Raw genomic sequence first — 23,224 nt, 5'->3', positions numbered from 1 at the left:
TGACGGGGTGCAAAGACCGGTATATTATGTTAGTAAGTCTTTAGGTGATGCCGAAGTGCGTTATCAACCTTTAGAGAAAGCGCTCCTGGCCGTGGTTCATGCCACGCGAAAGCTTCCCCATTATTTTCAGTCCCACACGGTGGTTGTTCTGACTTAGTTGCCCCTCAAGGCAGTGCTGCGTAGCGCCAACTACTCAGGAAGGGTGGCAAAGTAGGGGACCATCCTGGGGGCTTTTGACGTTAAATACAAGCCTCGCACCTCGGTGAAGGGCCAGGTCCTCGCTGACCTAGTGGCGGAATTTGCCGAACCATTGCTGGAAGAAACTCTGAAAGAGGCCCACATGGGTGAAAAATCAGTTGAGGCAATTACAGTTGCGGTGTCTCCGATTTGGGAAGTGTATGTGGATGGGGCTGCTAATCAGAGAGGGTCTGGTATTGGACTCGTTCTAATGTCCCCTAAAGGAATTGTCTTTGAAAAGTCTTTAAGATTGGCCTTCTCAGCTACTAACAATGAGGCCGAGTATGAAGCAGTTTTAGTAGGCATGCAGATGATACGTAAGATGGGTGGTAAGGAAGTCCATGTCTTCTCGGACTCTCAACTGGTGGTCGGCCAGGTCACGGGGACCATGGAGGCTAGAGACCCCAGGATGCAGGAATATCTGGCCCAGATCAAACGTCAGCAAACTGAGTTTGGTTCCTTCGCCTTAACCCATATCTCTCGGAGCGGGAACACCCATGCAGACTCCTTAGCCACGCTGGCAACTACCTCGGCTCAAGGTTTACCTAGGGTTATCCTCGTTGAGGATTTACTGAAACCCTCTGTTGTCATTGCTGACGCACCCCGCATCCATCTTATAAGGCCCGGACCTAGCTGGATGGACCCGATCATATCCTTTCTTAAAAATGACCTCCTTCCCGAGGACAGGGCTGAAGCAAAAGATACGTCGAAAGGCGCCGCGTTTCCGGCCGCGTCGAGGACTAGAAGCTATACAAACGATCCTTTTCGGGACCGTACTTATTGTGTGTGCACCACTGAATCAAACGGACGCATTCTTGGAGGAGCTGCATGAGGGAATTTGTGGGAGTCACAGGGGAAGGTCACTTAGCCCATAGAGCCACGACTCGGGGCTATTGGTGGCCCAATATGCGAGAGGGAGGCTCAGGACTATGCCAGAAAATGTGATCAATGTCAGAGGTTCGCCCCTAATATTCACCAACCTGGAGGGGTTCTCAACCCTCTCTCCAGTCCTTGGCCTTTCGCACAATGGGGCTTGGACATTGTAGGGCCATTTCCGAGGGCAGCTGAAAACAAAAGATGGCTTCTTGTGGGAACAGACTATTTCACCAAGTGGGTTGAGGCCGAGCCCTTGGCAAATATTAGAGATGTTGACTCCAAGAAGTTCGTTTGGAAAAACATCGTCACCAGATTCGGAATACCACACACACTCATTTCAGACAATGGTGTCCAATTCGATAGTAAGGCTTTTAGGAAGTATTGTGGTGACATGGGTATCATAAATAGATATTCCACCCCAGTTTATTCTCAAGGAAATGGACAAGCCGAGGCTGTTAACAAGGTTATAGTCAACGGGCTCAAGAAGAGGTTGGACGATGCGAAAGGTAGATGGGTAGAAGAGCTCCCTCATGTTCTATGGACGTATCGGACCACACCGCGCAGGTCCACTAGAGAAACGCCATTCTCAATGACTTATGGAGCTGAGACGGTGATACCACTGGAATCTGGTTTTCCTACCCTAAAGACGAGTTCTTTTAGCCCAGAGAATAATAGAAGACTCCTAGAAAAGGATCTTGATTTACTTGAGGAATGGCGCGAGGCAGCTATGGTCCAAATGGCTTATTATCAACAGAAGCTAAAACGAGGGTATGATTCCCACGTGAAACTAAGACCACTCGCTCCAGGTGATCTTGTACTAAGGAAATTTGTAGGCACTTCTAAGAACCCAGCTTGGGGTAAGTTAGGACCCAACTGGGAAGGCCCCTATCGAATTGTTTCAGTAGCAGGCATAGGGTCGTATAGGTTAGTTGACCTAGACGAAAGAATTGTACCACGTCCATGGAATGTAAATAATCTTAGAAGGTATTACTATTAATGAAATGTGCATTTGTCAGTTGATATTCCACAGTCGTGATTAGCTCTTTTATTTGTAATTATCATTTTTAAGAATCAAACAGAAACTTGGTTAAGTGCAGTCCTCGGACCACAAACCTTGTGGAAATTGATGTCTTGTCATTTGTTAAACAGAACCTTAGTTATGCCGGGTCTTCGGACCTCCTGCTTTGGGAAAATTAACATTTGTAATTATCACTTTTAAGAATCAAACAGAAACTTGGTTAAGTGCAGTCCTTGGACCACAAACCTTGTGGAAATTGGTGTCTTGTCATTTGTTAAACAGAACCTTAGTTATGCCGGGTCTTCGGACCTCCTGCTTTGAGAAAATTAACATTTGTAATTATCATTTTTAAGAATCAAACAGAAACTTGGTTAAGTGCAGTCCTCGGACCACAAACCTTGTGGAAATTGGTGTCTTGTCATTTGTTAAACAGAACCTTAGTTATGCCGGGTCTTCGGACCTCCTGCTTTGGGAAAATTAACATTTGTAATTATCATTTTTAAGAATCAAACAGAAACTTGGTTAAGTGCAGTCCTCGGACCACAAACCTAGTGGAAATTGATGTCTTGTCATTTGTTAAACAGAACCTTAGTTATGCCGGGTCTTCGGACCTCCTAATTTGGGAAAATTAACATTTGTAATTATCATTTTTAAGAATCAAACAGAAACTTGGTTAAGTGCAGTCCTCGGACCACAAACCTTGTGGAAATTGATGTCTTGTCATTTGTTAAACAGAACCTTAGTTATGCCGGGTCTTCGGACCTCCTGCTTTGGGAAAATTAACATTTGTAATTATCATTTTTAAGAATCAAACAGAAACTTGGTTAAGTGCAGTCCTCGGACCACAAACCTTGTGGAAATTGATGTCTTGTCATTTGTTAAACAGAACCTTAGTTATGCCGGGTCTTCAGACCTCCTGCTTTTGGAAAATTAACATTTGTAATTATCATTTTTAAGAATCAAACAGAAACTTGGTTAAGTGCAGTCCTCGGACCACAAACCTAGTGGAAATTGATGTCTTGTCATTTGTTAAACAGAACCTTAGTTATGCCGGGTCTTCAGACCTCCTGCTTTTGGAAAATTAACATTTGTAATTATCATTTTTAAGAATCAAACAGAAACTTGGTTAAGTGCAGTCCTCGGACCACAAACCTTGTGGAAATTGGTGTCTTATCATTTGTTAAACAGAACCTTAGTTATGTCGGGTCTTCGGACCTCCTGCTTTGGGAAAATTAACATTTGAAGTTACAACTTTGATCAAAGTTATCTCCTTATTATGTTTGGATGTTAATGCGTTACTGTTTATTAAACTCGGATCTTAAGTTTTATATCTTGTGTTAAGCAATTTTGTGCAAGGAATGGTCCTCGGATCTTACATCCTACTAGAAACAGTGTTATGCATTATAAGGGTTTAATTGTTATATGAGGTCCTCTCTTCCTTTTAATCGAGGCATTGTTCAAATATATTAACCATGTCACCTTTTGTTAAATCTTTAATAATATGCGCGTGCTTATGTGAAAGTTATGATTGTGCAATCCTTGGAGTTAGATTTATTTACTTTGAGAAACTTCTGTAATAAGTACAAAAAGAATAAAGTAAAAACAGATACAACTCCAGTGAAAAGCAAATGAAATTGTTCTTCATTAATCAGTCAAATATACATTACATATATAATTCAAATATGGAAAAAGGGAAGTCCTAAAGATAGGTCCTAAGCTTTTGTAGGGGGGTCTTGCTGAGAGGTACTGGTGCCCTCGGTCTTTCTCAACTCCAGCTCAAAGGGGGTCAAGACTTGCTTTTCCTTATCTGCTGTCTTCGTTGGAAGGACGTTGGGTTCCACTGTCTGGCTCAAGTCCTTCTCTGCGTCCCCTCCTCCTTCCTTCTCTTTGTTGGAACCAGAAGGTTCTGTAGGATCAGGAATTTGCTGTGGGACCATCGGAGGTAGAGCAGGAAGAGTTGTCTCAGGGGTAGGAGTTGCAGCAGGAGCCTCTTCAATCTCTTGTATTTCCAGGGGAAGCCAAATGTTCTCGGACTTCCTCAGATCCGAAGATAGAGGAACTCCTGCTACGTTTAAAGCTTCCCCCCATACTTTTTGACAGTATTCCCGGCATAAAGCCGCGAACTCCTCTGTCAGCTGCTCCTCGGTGGTTGCTACCCCTTCTTCGAAACTCGCTTGGCGGCTTGAAGAGAGTTGGAAGGAGCTGGCTTCTTCCTTCATCAACGCCGAGTTCCTTTTTCGATCCGAGCACTCCCCTTTGAGCTTGGGAGAGCTCTTCATCTCTTTCACGAAGGAGCTTGCGCTGTCCTTCTATACGGGTCTTCATGGTCTTCAAGTTTGACTCGACCCCATTTTTCTCTCTCCTCGGATCGGCCACCTGCAGGTCAACTTCTCGTTCTCGGCAAAGTATCGTGCCCAGGGTCTTCTCTGTCTCTAGCCTAATCTCCATCTCAGTCCTGGCCTTCTTCCGAGTATCTTCTATAAATTTCTCGGCTGTAAAGACCTCCTGAATGGCCTGTAACAAAGTGTGATGGAATTAGGAATAGTACACAAACTTATGAATATTGTTAAATATGTAATCTTCCTAAAAAGGGGTAAACTTACCAGCGCTAAATCCCTTTTTAAGGAGAGAAATAGTTGTGGCTGGCTCATTTTTTCCAAGGTCTCCATGTCCTTGGGCAACAGGAGAGGGCACTCCAACGCTTCGGCCAGGTGGTGGGCATGACCTTGTTGAACCGCCCTTATGCTGGATTGGCAGGAGATAGGTGCGCCGTCCAGTCTTAATTCGGGGGACCAGGTGGTCGGTGCTCGGCGCACTTCAGCCTCGTCCCCGATTTCCCCGCTTTCAACTGAACGGGCCCTACCTTTGCCTTTGTCCAGCTTCTTCTGCTAAGCCGGTGGGAGTTGTTGCCTTGGTTTCTTGGGGTCCTTACTGATCGTCCCCTCAGTATCCCCCTTTCTCTTCTTCTTGGGATCCTCGGCTGGAGGTTTTGGTTCAGCTGGAGGAGGGGGAGGTGGTAAAGATAGGGGAACTTGGGACGTCCCCGTCTTTCTCTCTACAACCTTAGCAGCTCTGTTGGTGAGGAGACCCTGCATTCTTCCCATATCTTCCTCGGATCCGTCCTCGGGCAGGGCAACCACAAACCCTGCAATTCCAGAGGCCTCGGCGGCTTCTTCTTCCTCGTCGGAAAGTACAACAAACTGATTCCCGCGAGGTCCCTCGGTGTCTTCGAGACGGAATTGGTCTATCTCGTCGTCTAGTGTATGCGAAGAAGACACCTGCTCTTCTAGAACGACAGTTGCTTGTGAGTGCACGGCGAGGGGAATGGCTGCTATAGGCCGGTGGTACAAAACGGTGTTAGGAGCGTCCGGGAGGTCGCGGTTGTCCAGAAAGTGGGGCCGAGCTACGTTTATCCTCCTTCGTCTTCGGTCACCCGCAACTATGGCGTTTTCTATCTCCTGGAAGTCCGAGGAAATGGGAGTGTACCCTAGAATAAGATGAGCAGCCCGGAGTTGTAAGTCTTCGCTAATGAACACTTCGGAGCGAAGTACTCGGTTTAGATCTGCGACGTTACAGTGACTCAGACGAGGACGCACGTGTCGTTTATCTGCAAAAAAGACATCAAAACAAACAAACCTTGTCAGATTCACACAGATATTTAACAAGTTTAAGTATGTTTGTATTTGCATTTGTGTGTGTGTTAGAAGAAGTTGTGTTGTGGGGAGATTAATCCTACGGCATCGCACACAGGATCCCCCCACTCAGCGGGGCGATGGAAGCCGTCGTGCCAGTTCCCAGAGACGATCAGGTGGTCGTCCTTCATGCCTTTGTTGGATTTGGGCAGGCAGGAGATTAACCTAACGACACTAGAACGGGACTTAATGTAGTAACCTACTTTGGAAAGTTTATGGGACTCATATAGAAACACGACATCGTGCCATGTGAGGTTTAAACCCATCTGCTCGTTCAGAGCATCTACACTACTCAAAACTCTAAAAACGTTTGGGAGGCACTGATCGGGACACAACCGGTGGTTGCGAAGGTATTCCCTAGTTACAGGTTTCATTGGAAGGGTCATCCCACCCTCTATAAAGGCTATCATTGGGATGATAACCTCTCCCTCTTTCCTAGAACCGGCCACGGCTTCTGCCGGGCAATATTTTAACCCTACATCACTGGGAATACGGTATTTGGCCCTAAAGCCTTCCATCCCAGCGGCGGTATCAACTAGACACTTAAACCTACCCATTAGAAAGGAACGAAAGGCTAAACTCTAAAGGGGAGAATATTTACGAAGACAGTCGAGGACTATATCCGAGGAGAAAAGGTTAAGAATAGAGAGAGCAAGAACTTACAAAGTTGAAGGTACAGGTTTCCACGGTTTTCTGCAGGTAAAGTATGATTGTTGATGTTTTGATGGGATTAGTCCCTGATGAATTAAATGAAGACGCAGGTTCCCGAAACGTCACGACGTGCGAAAAGGCGACCTCGAAATTATATTTGTCTCGCCTAAAATTTCGTGGAGTACTGAGGGCCGTTGGATGCCCATCTCACCATTGAACGTGAGGGACAAAGTGTAACTGGCAGTAATAAATACGCGCGTTGTTGAAAATAAAACCGCCAAGTGGCGTCTTTTGGGACGCGAAACGATTTCCACACGTGCCATCACTCACAAAATGTGTGGAGTAGATTCTCGTCGGATCAAAACCCTATTTTTCTCCTCGGACGTTGAAAATTAGAGTTTTGAGGGGCTATTGTGGGGGGTAAAAAGATCCTGATGGGAATGTGGGCCTTTTGGGCCGTGTTAAGGAAAGCCGACCTGCTCCTGGGTTTAGAATTTGTTAGTACTATGGGTCAGTCCATACGCCGAGGATCCGAGGCTCCAGCCGAGGGTGAACTTACCCTCGGATAGACACTGAAGAACTCGGGATTTCATAGCAAAGATTGGGGGATGACACGGTTAAGGCCAATAGTTAAAAGGGATGAACCCTAGAATGCCCCAGAAGCACCGGTGTTGGAGAAATGTCAAAGATAAAGGCTGCTACCTCCACATTAAAGACCCTGCACCTACCACCCTGGCCGCATTTATGGGGAAGTGACACCTGAACAGTGGAAGAGAAACTTCTGGTTACTATTCAAAGGCACTGAGAAAGGAAATATCTAGGCTAAGGGGGAGGTGGGGCAACACGTGTATAAAGTATTCAAAGGAGTAGTATTTAAAGGAGGGGGGAGACAGAAAAAAAGGGAGACGGACTTTTTGTAACCTAAAAGGAAAAAGAAACAAGGAGAAAGATATAATATAAGAACAACTCTCGGCTTACATCCGAGGAAGCTAATTTACAATATTCCTTGTTGATTCTAAGTACTTGCAATCTTTAGTTTGTCATTGAATTCTCACACACTTCTAACCTGGGTTTCAAGCCCACACTCTACAAATTCATATTGTTTAAGGCTCATTGGGCCTGAGCCCATAACTGTTCTTGGGGCCAGGTGCAATTGTGCACTTACAATATATATGTGTGTGTGTGTGTGTGTGATTTAGAATCTAATTGGATCTAAACTCTTCAGTTTTTGTACCAAATAATTCACCTGCTACAAAAATTAAAATATTAGATAGGAGACATGGCGCAAAATTGAACTCCAATTAAAATTTAATTTAGAATCTAATTGATTTTAGACTCTTTGATTTTTGCACCTAATAATTAAATTGATACACAAATTTAAAAATTAGACGAGTCACGTGGCGCAAAAAAATTTACATCACACATTTATCTCTTTTTCATGTCTTTTAGCATACCCACCATTTTAATATTTAAAAAAAGGCAAAAAAATAATAATTAAGGACTAACAGTAATAACTAACCAGATAAGGCTTTAGAGGAAGATAGAGAGACACAAAAATGTTGTAGATTGTTAAATAAAACGCATTGTTTTATTACAAAATCAAAACGTATTGTTTCACTATAAAAAATCTAAGGCTGACAAAACATTTGAAAGAGAGAGAAAGAGAAATCTGAGGGGCCGCTGCATTCGTCATATTGGTCTCCACCACCATCAAGACACCGAAACCCCTACTGGTATTTTTTTTCTTTTTAAATTAGGGGATCAAATATGATTTAGATTTGGGTAATTTGGTTGGATAATTAATTTTTGTTTTGGGTATATAAGTAGAGAGAATATTTGGTACGCAATGTAAAATCATATTCTACCATGGTTTTAAATCATCTATAAGACACATGCATTCACACTTGCCCACACCATGTTTTAATGTCGTACTATCAATGAGTGGAAGACAATGAGAAAGTTGGACATACTTTTATTTCATAGTATTTAATATGTGAACACAACACAAATTATTTGATTTTCATGGTCCCGTTGCTCTTTTGCATTTATTTTTGGTTTCATGATTTAAAAAAAAAAATAATCTTGCCTTGAGAAGGTTTTAAATATGCAATGAAACAAATATTATAGATTGCACACACATAACCATTATAATTATTCAGTTCAAAGATTGAGTAATTTTTTTTTTTGAGGAATATTGTAGAATAAAAGTTGTTACAAAATGTCTCTCTCTCAAAGACCTCATGCGAGAGTGCATGAGTTCCTGCCAAGTGGCACTCTAATTTTGCATTTAGTTTTTTTTTTTTTACCTCTTCCATTAAGCTTTTTTTTTTTTATTGTTACCCAAAAATTCTCATTATCTTATTTTACTGTTATCCCATTAATATCTTATTAATTGTCAAAACTTGCACCACATCTTTCTCTATTTTTCATGTCTTTTAGCATACCCACTGTTTTAGTATTTAAAAAAAAAAAAACTAAGGACTAATAGTAATAACTAACAAGATAAGACTTTAGAGAAAAATAGAGAGACATAAAAATGTTGTGGATTGTTAAATAAAATGCACTATTTCACTATATATTTCCAAAATAAAAAACCTGGAACTAACAAAACATTTGAAAGAGAAAGAAAGAGGAATCTGATGGGTCACCACCTCCGTTATATTGGTCTCCCACCATCATCAAGACACGGAAACCCCTATGGGTAATTTTTTTTTCTTTTAAATTAAGGGCTTAAATCTGATTTAGGTTTAGGAAATTTGGTTAGTTAGTTTTTGTTTTGGGTATATAAGTAGAGAAAATATTTGGTGTGCAATGTAAAGACATATTCTATCATGATTTAATTTTAAATCATATATAAGACACATGCATACACACCTACCTACACTATATCTTAATGTAGCATTATCGATGAATGGAAGACAGTCAGAGAGTTGAGTATACTTTTATTTCATAGTATGAAATATGTGAAAATAACACAAATTAGTTGATTTTCATAGTCCCGTTACTCTTTTGCATTTATTTTTGGTTTCATGATTAAAAAAAATAATAATCTTACCTTAAGAAGGCTACAAAAATGCAGTGAAGCTACTAAACCAATTTTTAATATCTCAAAATGTATATATTTCTTTACTCTAATTTAGTTTACTTTTTCTTTATAATTTATGTACAACATTATTCAAAACTGTTTTTAACATCTCAAAAATTTTAATATCTCAACATTATTCACAAAATTATTCATGCATCGCACGAGCAACTTACCAGTTAAAATCAATAGCACGACTACAAATTATTATTTTTGTGCTTAAGCATGGGTTACATACTAGTGAAAGTTATGAACACATCAGTTTCACAAAAATCACAATAAAGACTATATGACAAATTGTTAAGAGTAATGTTACAGTCTCAAACTATTTTATAACAATTTTACAAATTATTTATGTGACCAACTTCTTATTGATTTTTACAAACCCACCATTAATATCATTTTTTCGTTTACTCTATTTTAAGGGATGTCTTACTCGTTTTAACACGTAAAACAAGACGGTCAAAATAGGGTATCAACATATGAATTAAGGATATGGCCCGTACATTCAATGTGGAAATAGGTAAAAAGCAAAGTGACAAAAAGAGCGGAAAAATAGAAAAATCTTGCAGTGTCAAACACGATGGAAATTTATCATGCTCCAAAAAAAGTTCATCCAATGTGGAAAACCAGGAAAGTGGAAAACTGGGCAGGAAAATTTTAATATCAAGTGAAGTACTGTCAAACACGGTGGAAAAAATTATCTGGTCCAAACATCCAATGTGGAAATGGAAGTGCCATCAGTCATAGTCCAAGCATCCAAGTTGGAATGTGAAATTACTAATATCATTAACTAAGAGCCCACTCATTTTCTTCTGATTGATAATCATAAATTGAGTAGTTGATAGACTACTATATTAAAACACTATATCTTTTCTTTTTTTCTTTTTGGCATTTATTTTTTAAACACTAGAGGCATGTTATCGTGATGATAGCTTGTAATAACCTCACCTTTATCAAATATGATATAAATGGCCTTAAAACAAAGCTGTGCTTTAAGTTTCAGTTAGATTAATTGGTAGTCTTTTGTCAATCAAATAATGAATGATAAAAAATAATCAGCATTAGTAGATAATATGGGTTTTAAATCCTATTATATTTATCCAAATTTGAAATTTTACTACATAAGTTTTACTACATAAAACATACAAAAACTAATATAGTAATGAATGTGATTGGTTTAAAATTTTGGTTTATAACAAAATTCTAGAGTTTGAAACTGAAATTTCAAGAGAGAGGGGAAAAAAAAGACATAGGAGGCTTTAGGGTTTTAGTACCATTCAAGGCCATTAGGAAGGTTATTATTATTATTTTTAAATAACAGTAATTTGTGTAAAAAGTATAAAACCCATCAATGGAAATGTTGTGACTATAAATAAAAAATGGAGTGAAAAAATAAAAAAGAAGAAACACTAAAAGTGCCGTGAGCGTGACTTTGTTTCTTTTCTAAACAGGCGACTAGCACTAAATAGAAGGCATAATTCCGTAAATAGCATGAAAAAGATAAAACACTAGGCTTTTGACTCTAGTGTTGCGTTTTACCGTGTTAGGAAATCTTTTTTTTTTTTTTTTCCATATTATTCTGTGTCAAGAAAATCTTATAAAAATAGAGAAGGGGTTTTTGTTTTTACCATGGTAGGGGGGCAAAACGTTTATAGTTCCTAAATATTAGCAACTGATGATGCCGAAAAATTACCAATAAGCTACACACACTCCCAAATCGAAACAACACCTACAAAACGAAAAGCGAAGATCTAACAGAGAGCACCGGTGTGGTGCCGGCCAAAAACCCTCCGAAGGTCAAGAAAGAATTTTTCACAACCCTAGAGTGCCAGAGTGGAGTCAATAATGCGTACCTTAATTTATGAGGGTTTTAGAGTATTTATAGTAGTATAGGGTTAACCTCCGTGCCTTGACCATGAAGTCATTTCCTTATAAAATTGGAACTCTTTCCTTTTACATACCTTCTAGAGTTCTTTTCCTTATAGGAATCCTTTGATCAAGGCTTAAACGTGTGACTCAAGAATTCTTCTCATACACGTTTGCGTGGAGATCAAGCAAAGCCACATCAAATGTAATTATAAAGTGTAAATCCTCTTTAGGGGTTCTTGGGGCCAATGGCTACTGCGTTGTATCTATTCGTCCACTGTGGATCCGACCTCCTTGTCTGTTATTATCAATCCGTCACCTTTGTACCGTCACATCAATCACTTAGATCCATCATGTTCATTTTAATTCACCTTCAGCAATTGCCCCCTCTCGACCCCTCTGGCTCTGCCTGTGAGTTAGATTAATTGGTAGTCTTTTATAAATTAAATAAGGAATGATAAAAAATAATCAGCATGTAGTAGATAATATGAGTTTTAAATCCTATTTTATATATCCAAATTTGAAATTAAAAAAAAAAAAAACTGTGATATAATTTTGTATTTTTCATGCGTCCTATACTAAATAAGTTACAGTACAGAATACTTATAAAACCCTCCAAATATTGTAGTATTTATGTACTCAAGCCCTCCAAGTTTTTGCTTGCAATCGACTCCACTAGTTCTTTATCTAATCTAACATCCGGATCTGCAATTGTGCTCTAATTGCAACTTCAAGCCACCATGTATTGTTGTTAGCAGGGAATTTAATGACTCATAAATTAATCTTGATTTTATCCCTATCAGACGGTTTGATTTCAATTTATTTTGAACCAAGTCTAGGTTGTGCTAGTGAAGGCTTTACCTGATGATATGGAGTTCCCATCTGCTGTGGGTTTAGTGCTAGATGAGATTTGAAATAAGGTTAATTTTTTTAATGAATTACACTACTCTCATGTAAAGAGAGAGGGTAATATTGTTGCTCACAAGTTAGCTCGTCATGCTATTTGTGTTTCCGATTTTTTAGTATGGATGGAGGACGTTTCACCACTTTTAGTCCCTGTTGTATTGGCTGACATAGCTGGTTTTACTTAATAAAATTACGATACGTTCTTTCTCAAAAAAAAAAAAAAAAGTCTAGGTTGACCAGAGTAAAATTTGGTTAAATTTAAGAAAAAACTTTCCAAACTATGGATATTGATGGAACCTAATAAAGATTTGATGAAAATTCTAACCTTACTTGACTACAAGTCAACTCAGACTAATCTTGGCTCAAAATGGTATTTTTTGGTCATTTCCCATTGAGATTGTGAAATTGGGTATTTGGTCATCCAATTGAAATAAAATAAAATAAATGAGATCACATTCATCATTCTCATAGCCTTTTGGTGAAAAATATGGATTTTGATATTTAGAGAGCAAAATGATATTTTGCACATAAAACAAGGTGGACAAAATTCGGTATCAACAAATAGGATATCTTTGTTGGATATGGTTGTTGTAAAAGTCTAAACAACATTTTTCAGATATAATAGAAGGATTAAACCTATTGCACACAAGATGATTTACACTGTTTTACACAACCCCAAAAAACAACTCAAATCATGATTTCAAGTAATGATTTCTGCATGAAAATCATGATTTCGATTGCTTTTGGGGGTGTGTAAAATAGTTTTTGTGCTATAATAAACTTGAAGTGGTGCGACAGGATATATTGTATAGATGTTTTTTGCTGGAAATAAATCAATCCGGTGTTTGCAAGTGACCAACATCTTAATGAAAAAATAGTTTCAGTGTAGACATGAATTGAGGATATGGCTCGTACATTCAATGTGGAAATAGACAAAAAACAAATTGACAAACAGAGCAGAAGAATAAAAGAATCTTTGTGAGTGTCACACACGGTGGAAAATTATCATGCTCCAAAGTCCAAAGTCATCCAATGTGGAAAACCAGGAAAAGGCAAAGTGCGAAACCGGGTTGGAAAAAAGAAAAATATTATACGAAGTGTCAAACACCGTGGAAAGAATTATCTGGTCCAAACAGCCAATGTGTATCACTCTTTCACGGGCTGATTGGAAATTTGGACCACTTCCACTTCCACATTAGCCATAGAAAATGGAAACTCATCCAACTTCTCATGCTGACATATGAATAGGGATATATTGGTGATTGCCATTTGTTGATGTGTGTGTATATATATCCCCTATTATGTTTGCTTGTGTAGCAAATACATCATGTTTGATCGCTTGTTGTGAACTGACCAACCACTCCCAAGTCGAAGGGTGAGTGAGCCAACATTCCACACACAACACCTAATATTTCACCAGCTTCCTATTCCAAACCAAATGCCGCCTCACCAAACGAATTTGTGTGCATCATCTTGTTCTATAGACCTTCATGTGATTCTTCTCTTTTCCATATGGCTACTTTGCTTGCAACCCACCATTACCACCACTGCTCCAACAAACGAGACTGATCGTTTGGCTTTGCTCAAATTCAAAGAATCAGTAACTCATGATCCATATAAAATATTGAGCTCATGGAATAATTCTATGCACTTCTGTAATTGGCTTGGAATCACATGTGGCCGCAGGCATCAAAGAGTTACTCGCTTGGAGCTAAAAAGCTACGAGTTACACGGATCCATATCACCTTATGTTGGAAACCTCACCTTTTTAATGGTCATCCGCCTCTATAATAACAGCTTCTGTGGTGAAATTCCACAAAAAATCTGCCATTTGTTCCGATTGCAACAACTAAGGCTTACCAGTAACATGTTGGAAGGGGAAATACCATCTAGCTTGTCCAACTGCTCCAACCTTATGTTCATAAATATTGCTTTGAATAAGCTTAAAGGGAGGATTCCATCAAAGCTAGGCAATTTGATGAAGCTGAAAGAGCTTGTGCTTCAGGATAACAATTTGACAGGAGGGATCCCACCATCTCTAGGAAATCTTTCGTCAGTCACAATTCTTGGTGTTGCGGACAATAATTTGGGGGGAAATATTCCAGATGCCATAGGCCAATTAAAAAGCTTAATAGCGCTTGCAATTTCGACCTGTAAATTGTCAGGTACGATCCCTTCCTCTCTTTATAATGTTTCATCTCTCCAAATCGTTGCAGTTGTAGGAAACCAACTTAATGGCACACTTCCAGCCAACATGGGCATCAATCTTCCTAATCTCCAACAACTTCTATTTGGTGAAAATGAGTTCTCTGGGCCAATTCCTACATCATTATGCAATGCAACTCATCTTCGAAGAGTTTTTTTACCTTGGAACAATATTTTGGGATCAGTTCCAACCACTTTGGGAAATCTGTTGGATCTTCACGATCTAGTTTTAACTAACAATAATTTAGGAAGGAGCTTGAAATTCTTAACATATTTGACAAACTGTAGCAAACTAGGCATCATGACCTTAAATAGCAACCGATTTGGAGGCGTTTTGCCCAATTCTATAGCCAACTTGTCCAACCAACTCACTTTTTTATCTTTGGGACAGAATGAAATATCTGGAACTATTCCTGCATCATTAGCAAACCTCGACAAATTAATTGCCTTGGGCTTAGATTATAACCACTTCACAGGAATCATTCCAGCTAGTTTCGGGAGATTTCAGAAGATGCAAGTATTGGGTTTAAGTGGAAACAGTCTATCTGGAGAAATACCAACCTCTATAGGCAACCTTACTGAGTTGTTCCAACTCTATTTAAATGAAAACCTATTTGAAGGAACCATACCTCCAAGTATTGTAAATTGCCAACTTTTGCAGCTCTTAGACATTTCATTAAATAAAGTTAATGGATCCATACCTCAGCATCCTGGTCTTTTTTCCCTTTCACTAGTATTCCTTAATTTGTCACATAACTCGCTTACTGGCAAACTTCCATTTGAAGTTGCTAATCTGAAAAATATTAATGAACTGGATGTCTCTAACAATCATTTGTCTGGTGAAATTCCAACATCTATAGGAAGTTGTTTGATCTTGGAACATCTTTACTTGCAAGGGAACTCCTTCAAAGGAGCCATACCATCATCTTTGGCTTCTTTGAGAGGTCTTCGGCGTCTAGATGTTTCACAAAATAACCTATCAGGATCCCTTCCAAAGGGTTTAGAGATGCTTCCCTTTTTAGAATTTTTGAATCTTTCATTCAATAATTTTGAGGGTGAGGTACCAACTGAAGGGATTTTCAAAAACACAAGTGTTATATCATTGATTGGAAATACTAACCTTTGTGGTGGTATACCACAATTGCAGTTGCCAAAATGCCCTGTAAAAGTCACTAAACCCAGAAGTTCCATTCGATTCAAACTAGCAATTATAATTATTTCCCTTGTATTATTCTTCATTTTGTTTTCATTCCTTTTTGTTCTTTATTGGATGAAAAAATCAAAAAAGAAATCATGTTCTATGGTTCCAACAATAGACCTCCTTCTAAATGTGTCATACAAAGAACTCTATCAAGCAACTAATGGATTTTCTCCAAATAATTTAATTGGGTCGGGCAGTTTTGGCTCTGTATATAAAGGAGTTCTTGATCAAGAAGAAAGACTAGTTGCTATAAAGGTCCTTAACCTTCAACACAAGGGAGCTTCCAAAAGTTTCATGGCTGAATGCAATGCATTACGAAATATTAGGCATCGAAATCTTGTTAAGATATTAACATGTTGCTCTAGCATGGATTATGGTGGAAATCAATTCAAAGCACTAGTCTTTGAATTCATGACAAATGGGAGCTTAGATATTTGGCTGCATCCCGGGATACCCAACGAAGATCAATCGAGGAACTTAAGCCTTCTTCAAAGACTAAATGTTGCAATTGATGTGGCTTCTGCAATAGATTATCTTCACAACCATTCTGCACAACCTATCATTCATTGTGATTTAAAGCCAAGCAATGTTCTTCTTGACCATGACATGGTTGCTCATGTAAGCGATTTTGGTTTAGCGAGATTCCTCTCAATTACTGATGGTTCTTCTGCAAAGCAAACTAGCTCAATTGGGATAAAGGGGTCAATTGGTTATGCTGCTCCAGGTAATATGTTTCCAATTCTTGTAGCGATACCCTTAAACATATTTATAGCTATTGTTTTATTTTTGGCGATTACGTTACTAGTTACAACTATAAAGGGAGGATATTAAATCTCTCTCTCTCTCTCTCACATTTTTTTTTTAGTTTTTGGGGGATTTCTTTATCTTGCATCTCTATTTTAGGTTGATTAATTTTCTTTAGAATTCTACTTTAGATTGATGTGATTTTGTTTTATGTTGTTGATATGATTTAAATTTGTATTTTTAAGTTGTTATTTTTTTTTTCTTTTATTTGATTTCATAGATGTTATCCTATTATATTCTAAAGATAGTGTATACAATAAATTACAAATATTGCTTCCTTGTAATAAATTTACGGCATATGGAAGGAAGTGATTTTTTATTTTTAAATAGATTTGCTCCACATGAAGAAGTTTACAAACTATTTGGGAGGTATATATATATATAATTTTTTTTTTTTTTGAGCAAACTATTTGGGAGGTATATGAAGCAACAGAATCACTAATAAATAATAGAGAGAAATGTCGCACTAGAACATGCGCACTTTCCCATGATGGCTTCTGTCTTCATGTTCTTTTTTACATTTAATTTCTTTTTTCTATTTTGACTAATTAAAAGAATTTGTACTTACATTAAATGCCAATTATCATTGTAAACAACTGCAACATTTCCTTACATATCATAATTAAATTTTTAATTGCAGAGTATGGCATGAGTGGTGAGGCATCGATGGAAGGGGATGTGTATAGCTATGGAATATTACTACTAGAGATGTTTCTAGGAAAGAGACCCACTGATGAAATGTTTAAAAATGATTTCAATCTTCACAATTTTGCTAAAATGGGATTGCCGGAAAGAGTTGTTCAAATTGTGGACCCAATCCTTTTACCCAGAGAAGTTGTCGCAACACCAATTGCAATTGTGGCAACTAGAGAAGATAATAATGACAATGAAATTCATGTAGACGAAGATGCTCAAGGTAGTATTGCAAACTTGTCCCAAATGGATGCCAATATGCATAAGTGCTTAGTCTCAATCCTTGAAATTGGACTTGCGTGCTCAATGGAGTCACCAAAAGAAAGAATGAAGATGGAGGAAGTTACCAGAGAACTACACCTGATCAAAAATGCTTATCTTGGTTGTGGCATCCGCAGTGGACAGTGAAATCCTAGTTTGAGGTACCTCTAAATATTTTAAATTTTAATTTGCCTAAAAATAAAGTCACCAATGACAATTATCTCATAATGTGATTGATTTCTATTAATTTTGCATAAACGCAAATGGGTGATTATAGGTTTACATTGTACTATCAATGTAAACCATACACTGTAGACTAAACAAATGTGTACAATGTAAATTTACAATACTAGTATAATGTAAACTAAGAATTTTCCTTATAAATTAGATTTCTGACTAAAAATTTTCACCTTTTTAGACCCACAACCTTAAGAAAGGTTCCTTCATATTTGTTGTTTCAAATGGTCTCATGCAGATGCAATAGCAGTTCTTGTGCCTACGTTCATTGTTTATTTTTTTTTAGTCTAGGAAATAAGGAATATAACAAACTTTTTGTTTGGACTGCAGAGCATGAAACTATCAAAAGTGATCATTGAAACCTCTTCCATATCCTTGTTGAGCATTGGCTTGCTAGTTCAATCTTCTTTGTCAAAATGTTCAGGATATGATTTACTCAGGGTATTTTCTTCTTCTGAATATGGCAGTCTTACTTGTGTATTTATACCAGTGATATCACTACTTTTTGACAATAAAAGTATATTGAACACTTCTGCTACAGGTTTTAGTACGGTGTGTATATTTTCAGCTTAAATAAATAATAAATAAAAAGAATAGTGTGTTTGTATGGGTTTTGTGTTCTATTGATAATTGATCTAGTTGCTGAAAGCCCTTTGTATTAAGAATATCAAGAACGATGTTGTTACTTGTTATTAGAATTTTTGTATCAAATACATGTCATGTATCAAAGTTTCCCCAAACATAGATTTTTTTTTTTTTTTTCTTCTTAATAGAGCTTATAAATAAGGAAAAAGTTTAATTACAAAATTGGTTGTAGCTTATGTTGGGCTTTGTGGAGCTTAGTTGTGTTTGATCCGGATGACGACTCAATCCAAAATAATATTGCGTGGTTTTTAATGTGAGATTTTCTAAGGTTCAGTCTATGGAGCGGAGGCTTGGGAGATTTTTGGCCCGTTTTGTAGCCCATTGTAAATCCTATGCGCAGGATGTAGAAACCGTTGTTTTGGTGATTAGGGTTTCTTGTTGTAGTTTTTTGAGAGATTGAAATCTGTACTGCCGCACTTTGTATTTTTTCCTGATAATAGTGAAATCACTGCAGCTTCGTGGACGTAGGCAAATTGCCGAACCACGTAAATACTGTCTTGTGTATGTGATTATTTTTTCTTTGGCATGTGTTTTCTGTATTTTTGTTTCTCACAGGTTTGGGAATTTTGTGCTAATTCCCTACAGCTTAATGTTACAATTTTACTCAATATCTTTTTATTAGAGGTAAATTTTCAAAAATCCACCATTAGATTACATCTTCTTCTTATATACTCCATACTTGCAAAATTTCTAGAAAATGTAAGATCAATAGTTATATCATCAATAAAGTGTTTAAATTACAAGATTTTGCAGTATAAAATCATGCATAAAATGTAAGCTTATAGATCATATAGTAAATAATATCCAATTGATACAAATTTGATAAGTGTATTAAGAGCATAAAGAATATACAATCCAACGGTTAGATTTTCAAAATATATAGTAATGTTTATTTTATTGATTAAGGTTGTAGCTTTAGGCTATGTTAAAGTACATTTTTTTTACACCTAATTTTACTCAAGTACCACCTATTTATTCTCAAACATTACTAATAAGTTATTGGGCTTTCACAAATATTTTTTGCCCTATTATTATGTTAAGCAGAAATATTTCATATCTTATTATCTAAATGGGGTCATGATATAAACTATCACAAAAAAGCTCAAAAACTAATATCTTATGTAATTTCATTATCATTATTTTACTAAGCCCAAAACTGGCCCTACAAGCCCAATGCACACATCCCATCCTTTTTTCTTTTTCTTTTTTTAACCCAAGGCTACTAATGCTTGGCAATATTTCAAAAGCACAATTCTCATTGGTAATATATTAAAAGTCCAATTCTCATTGGCAATATTAAAAGCCCAAGCTAGCTACTTGGCACTATTTTGTAAAAAACCCAAAGTTATCAATACTTGGCAAAATACTGTATTATAAGTATTTCACTTAAAATCCAATGATTGATAATGTTTTAAGTTCTTAAACCTATCACTACAATATTACAAGCCTATGAAATCTATCTTATAAAACCCTTGGTAACCATTTATGTTATGTGATGCTATTCATTTTTCCAAAACCCATGGCAAACATATATCAAGCCCATGGAGAATTATGAATTTGTGTTACTAATATAAAAACTCATGGAAAGTTATGATTTATCTTAAACTCATAATATTTATTTATTTCATACCTCATTATAAACCCATGAAAACTATTTATGTTACATAACACTATTCATTTTTCCAAAACCCATGGTAAACATATATCAAGCCCATGGAGAATTATGAATTTGTGTTACTAATATAAAAGTCTATGGAAAGTTATGATTATTTATTTTAGACCTATGACATTTATTTATTTCAACCATAATATAAACTCATGGAATTTATATAATAAGAACCAGTGGTCACTATTTATATCACAACATTCATAATATTTATTTCCAAAACTCACGGTAATTATTCACCTTACAAGCCCATTATGATAATCTATAGAAAAACCCATGAGAATATCACATTATTTCATTATAGTGGTTGTTACCATATTTTATTTGAAACCCATGGATATTGCCTCTATCTAAAACCCATGGTAAATATTATTCTCAAGAAATATTGGAGGTCATTATTTAAAAGCCCCAAAGAAAATATCATTTACAAAATAATCCATGGCAAAAGTTATGAGAAACTATTCAAATTTTAGTTAAAGCCCATGGAAATTAATACCCAAACCCTATCATAAACATTTATTAAAGCTCGTGAATACATTTCATTTTTACTAAAAACTAAAGCCCATGTGGAATAAAAATCCATGGCAATATATAGTATCTTTGTCCATTTTGAAGGACTCACAATGAAAAAGCAAAAGGATAGGCCCAAGTGGAGAGAACCAATAAGTCATAGGCCCACCAAAGTACTCAGCCCTCATGGTTAAGCACAACATGAAGTCTCAGCCAAAACAACATGTGTGTGCAAACTGACCCAACTGGAGAACTACATTCAGTTCTGCCTTCCGCTGGAGGTCACCTCAAGAAGCAACTAAGCTCCCAAACCAAATTAGGAGCTAGCCACCTGTCTCAGCAACCTCTCTACCACTACCAATCATGATCTAAACAACATTTAAGGCTGGGCTGACACCTAAAAGCAAATGGGCAATAAATAACCTCCCTCTCCAAGTTTTGGTCACAACTCAAGAAAGCCATAACCAAGACTTCCAAGCTCATGAAAATTCTCAACTAACTAGTTTATTTTATTACTAAAAATGTATGTAATTAATTCATGAACCAAGCCCATAAATCCTAAAGGGAGAAAATTTGGGAACATGTGGTTTGGAGGGCATAAAGGGATCTCCAGCAGAACCCTCTGAAGTGAACTTAAACTTTACACCTGATTACTTTCTAGGGTCCAAATTTCAGTTGCAACACTAGGATTCCTCCTAAATATCTGCCTTAATCCCATTGGTTGAACACAATCTCATAATTCTTAGCATTTAATGCAAAATTACCCCAAATATTCACCATGTGTCATATTACCCAAAGAAGGAAAGCAGCCCCCAAAGCAAATATCTCATTTATGGCCAAATCCTAGGATAATTAAGTTTTTTATTCTGCCCCTGATCAGTCCTACGTTTTTGGACTTTTGTTAATTAATATCTTCCTAAACACCACTATAAAAGGGTAAGCACACTAGCCCACAAAACACACACCAACCCCTCTGAAATTTCTGATTTTCTTGGCACTTTGCTTGTGGTTTAGCTCTCCTCAAGCTCATAAATCATTCCCCTTAGCCCACACTCACTTAGCTTTAGACATTCCCTTTCTTTTTCTGCATATTAACAAACAATAAATGCTTCCTAATCAATCACAAACAACTTTTTACCCATTAAAGACTTAGCCTCTGCATTAACTCCATCACACCACCACAAGCTTAAATGCCCATTCACTCAAAATAGCCTACACTACCCCATTCATCCCCTACACATATGTATTCCCCAAGAATCTTAGTTCAACTTTTGCTACACTGAGCTGGAATCTCTTTCTCCCTTCATTCCATCCTATTTTTTCCTCTTTTATTTGTAATTATGAAGTCTTTAATCCTTGTTTATTGCTATTATGATGAAAGCCATAATGTTTTGGATACTATGGAAGTTTTTCCTTGTGTTGACTTAATAATAAATAGAAAAACATATGATTTTTACTATGTAAACACACTTATTAACCTGTCAGACGTCTACTGTTAGAGGTCTGTCATATTCACTGTTGAACCATTTTTTCTCTTGTGTACTTGTTATAACGGGCCCACTTTTACACTAACCAACTATGGAAGAAATGCATAATTTTTACTATGCAAATACATTTATTGATTTTCCAAACATTTGCCGTTAGACATTTTTCTTATTTACCGTTGGACTATTATTTAAGCACTCGTTGTGATGGGTCATCCATTGTGATGGGTCATCCTTTGTGCTAGCTTATCTTTGCAAGAGGTATTTTGGAGTCTTATTATAATATTTTTTGGATGCAATCCAGACTTTGAGCAAAATGGGCCTTTTACACTTCACCGATAGCCTTTGGGCCATATTCTAAGCCTAAAGTCGAGTCTCGGTCTTGACTCCCCTAACATCATGTGGGCAACAAAAAAAAGCCCCCAACAGGCTGCAACCAATTTTATAACTAAACTTTATCCTATAAATGAAGTTTTTTTTTTTTTCTTTTTAAAATAATTTGATAGTTTACTATACAAAATAGGAGAATAATTATTTGAACTCTAGTTTTCCTCATGCAAGGTAGCAATATAAATATACGACTCTGGGAACTCTAAACATAGTCATTAAGACATTTGAACGAAGTGAAAAGAAGAAAATGGAAAAAGAAAATTGAAAGGAACATTTTAGACCATGATAGATTAATTAAATCAACTTTGCACATTAATCAATTGTGTGATCAATCCAATCTTGGTTGATTTACCACAGTAAAATATATTACCAAATAACCAATAAAACAATAAATATTGACACGGAAATTTCAATAGCAATGTGAAAAATCATTGGATGCTTCCAAAGGAAGGAAAATAAAAAGAACCTTAAGTTTTTTTTTTTTAAGAGTTTCAATCTATGACTTCCGCTCTTAAAAAAGAGCCTCAAGTAAATATCCTATATTGTGTGTGTTACATTAATCAATGCATTAATTTTTTAAAATTTAATTGGAATTTTAAGATACTATAATTAAAAAAAATGTATCTAAAATTTACCCCAAAATAAAAAATTTTAAAAAAAAACTTTATTCTAATTTATTTCTTATCAAAACATAAGTAACCTTTATATACTAGGAAACCTCCAACATTATGTTGGTTAGAGATTTAACCTACACATAGTGTTGTGCATCAAACCTACCAATTCAATGAAATTGACCC

At 36.9% G+C, this 23,224-nt stretch overlaps 1 protein-coding gene across 1 annotated transcript; it reads left to right on the top strand.

Annotated features, from left to right (window-relative positions):
* The first annotated feature begins 13,666 nt into the window (after positions 1 to 13,666).
* LOC142619148 (LRR receptor-like serine/threonine-protein kinase EFR) lies at positions 13,667 to 17,650 on the top strand. Its single transcript, XM_075792223.1, has 2 exons — positions 13,667 to 16,461; positions 17,182 to 17,650. The coding sequence occupies exons 1-2, from the start codon at positions 13,770 to 13,772 to the stop codon at positions 17,640 to 17,642; spliced, it is 3,153 nt and encodes a 1,050-aa protein (XP_075648338.1). The 5' UTR covers positions 13,667 to 13,769; the 3' UTR covers positions 17,643 to 17,650.
* Positions 17,651 to 23,224: the final 5,574 nt, after the last annotated feature.

Source organism: Castanea sativa, chromosome 12 (genome assembly GCF_040712315.1).
Source record: "Castanea sativa cultivar Marrone di Chiusa Pesio chromosome 12, ASM4071231v1".
NCBI classification, from domain to species: Eukaryota; Viridiplantae; Streptophyta; class Magnoliopsida; order Fagales; family Fagaceae; genus Castanea; species Castanea sativa.
Note: the sequence above shows the minus strand (reverse complement) of the source record. Positions and strands in the feature narration are given on the sequence as shown.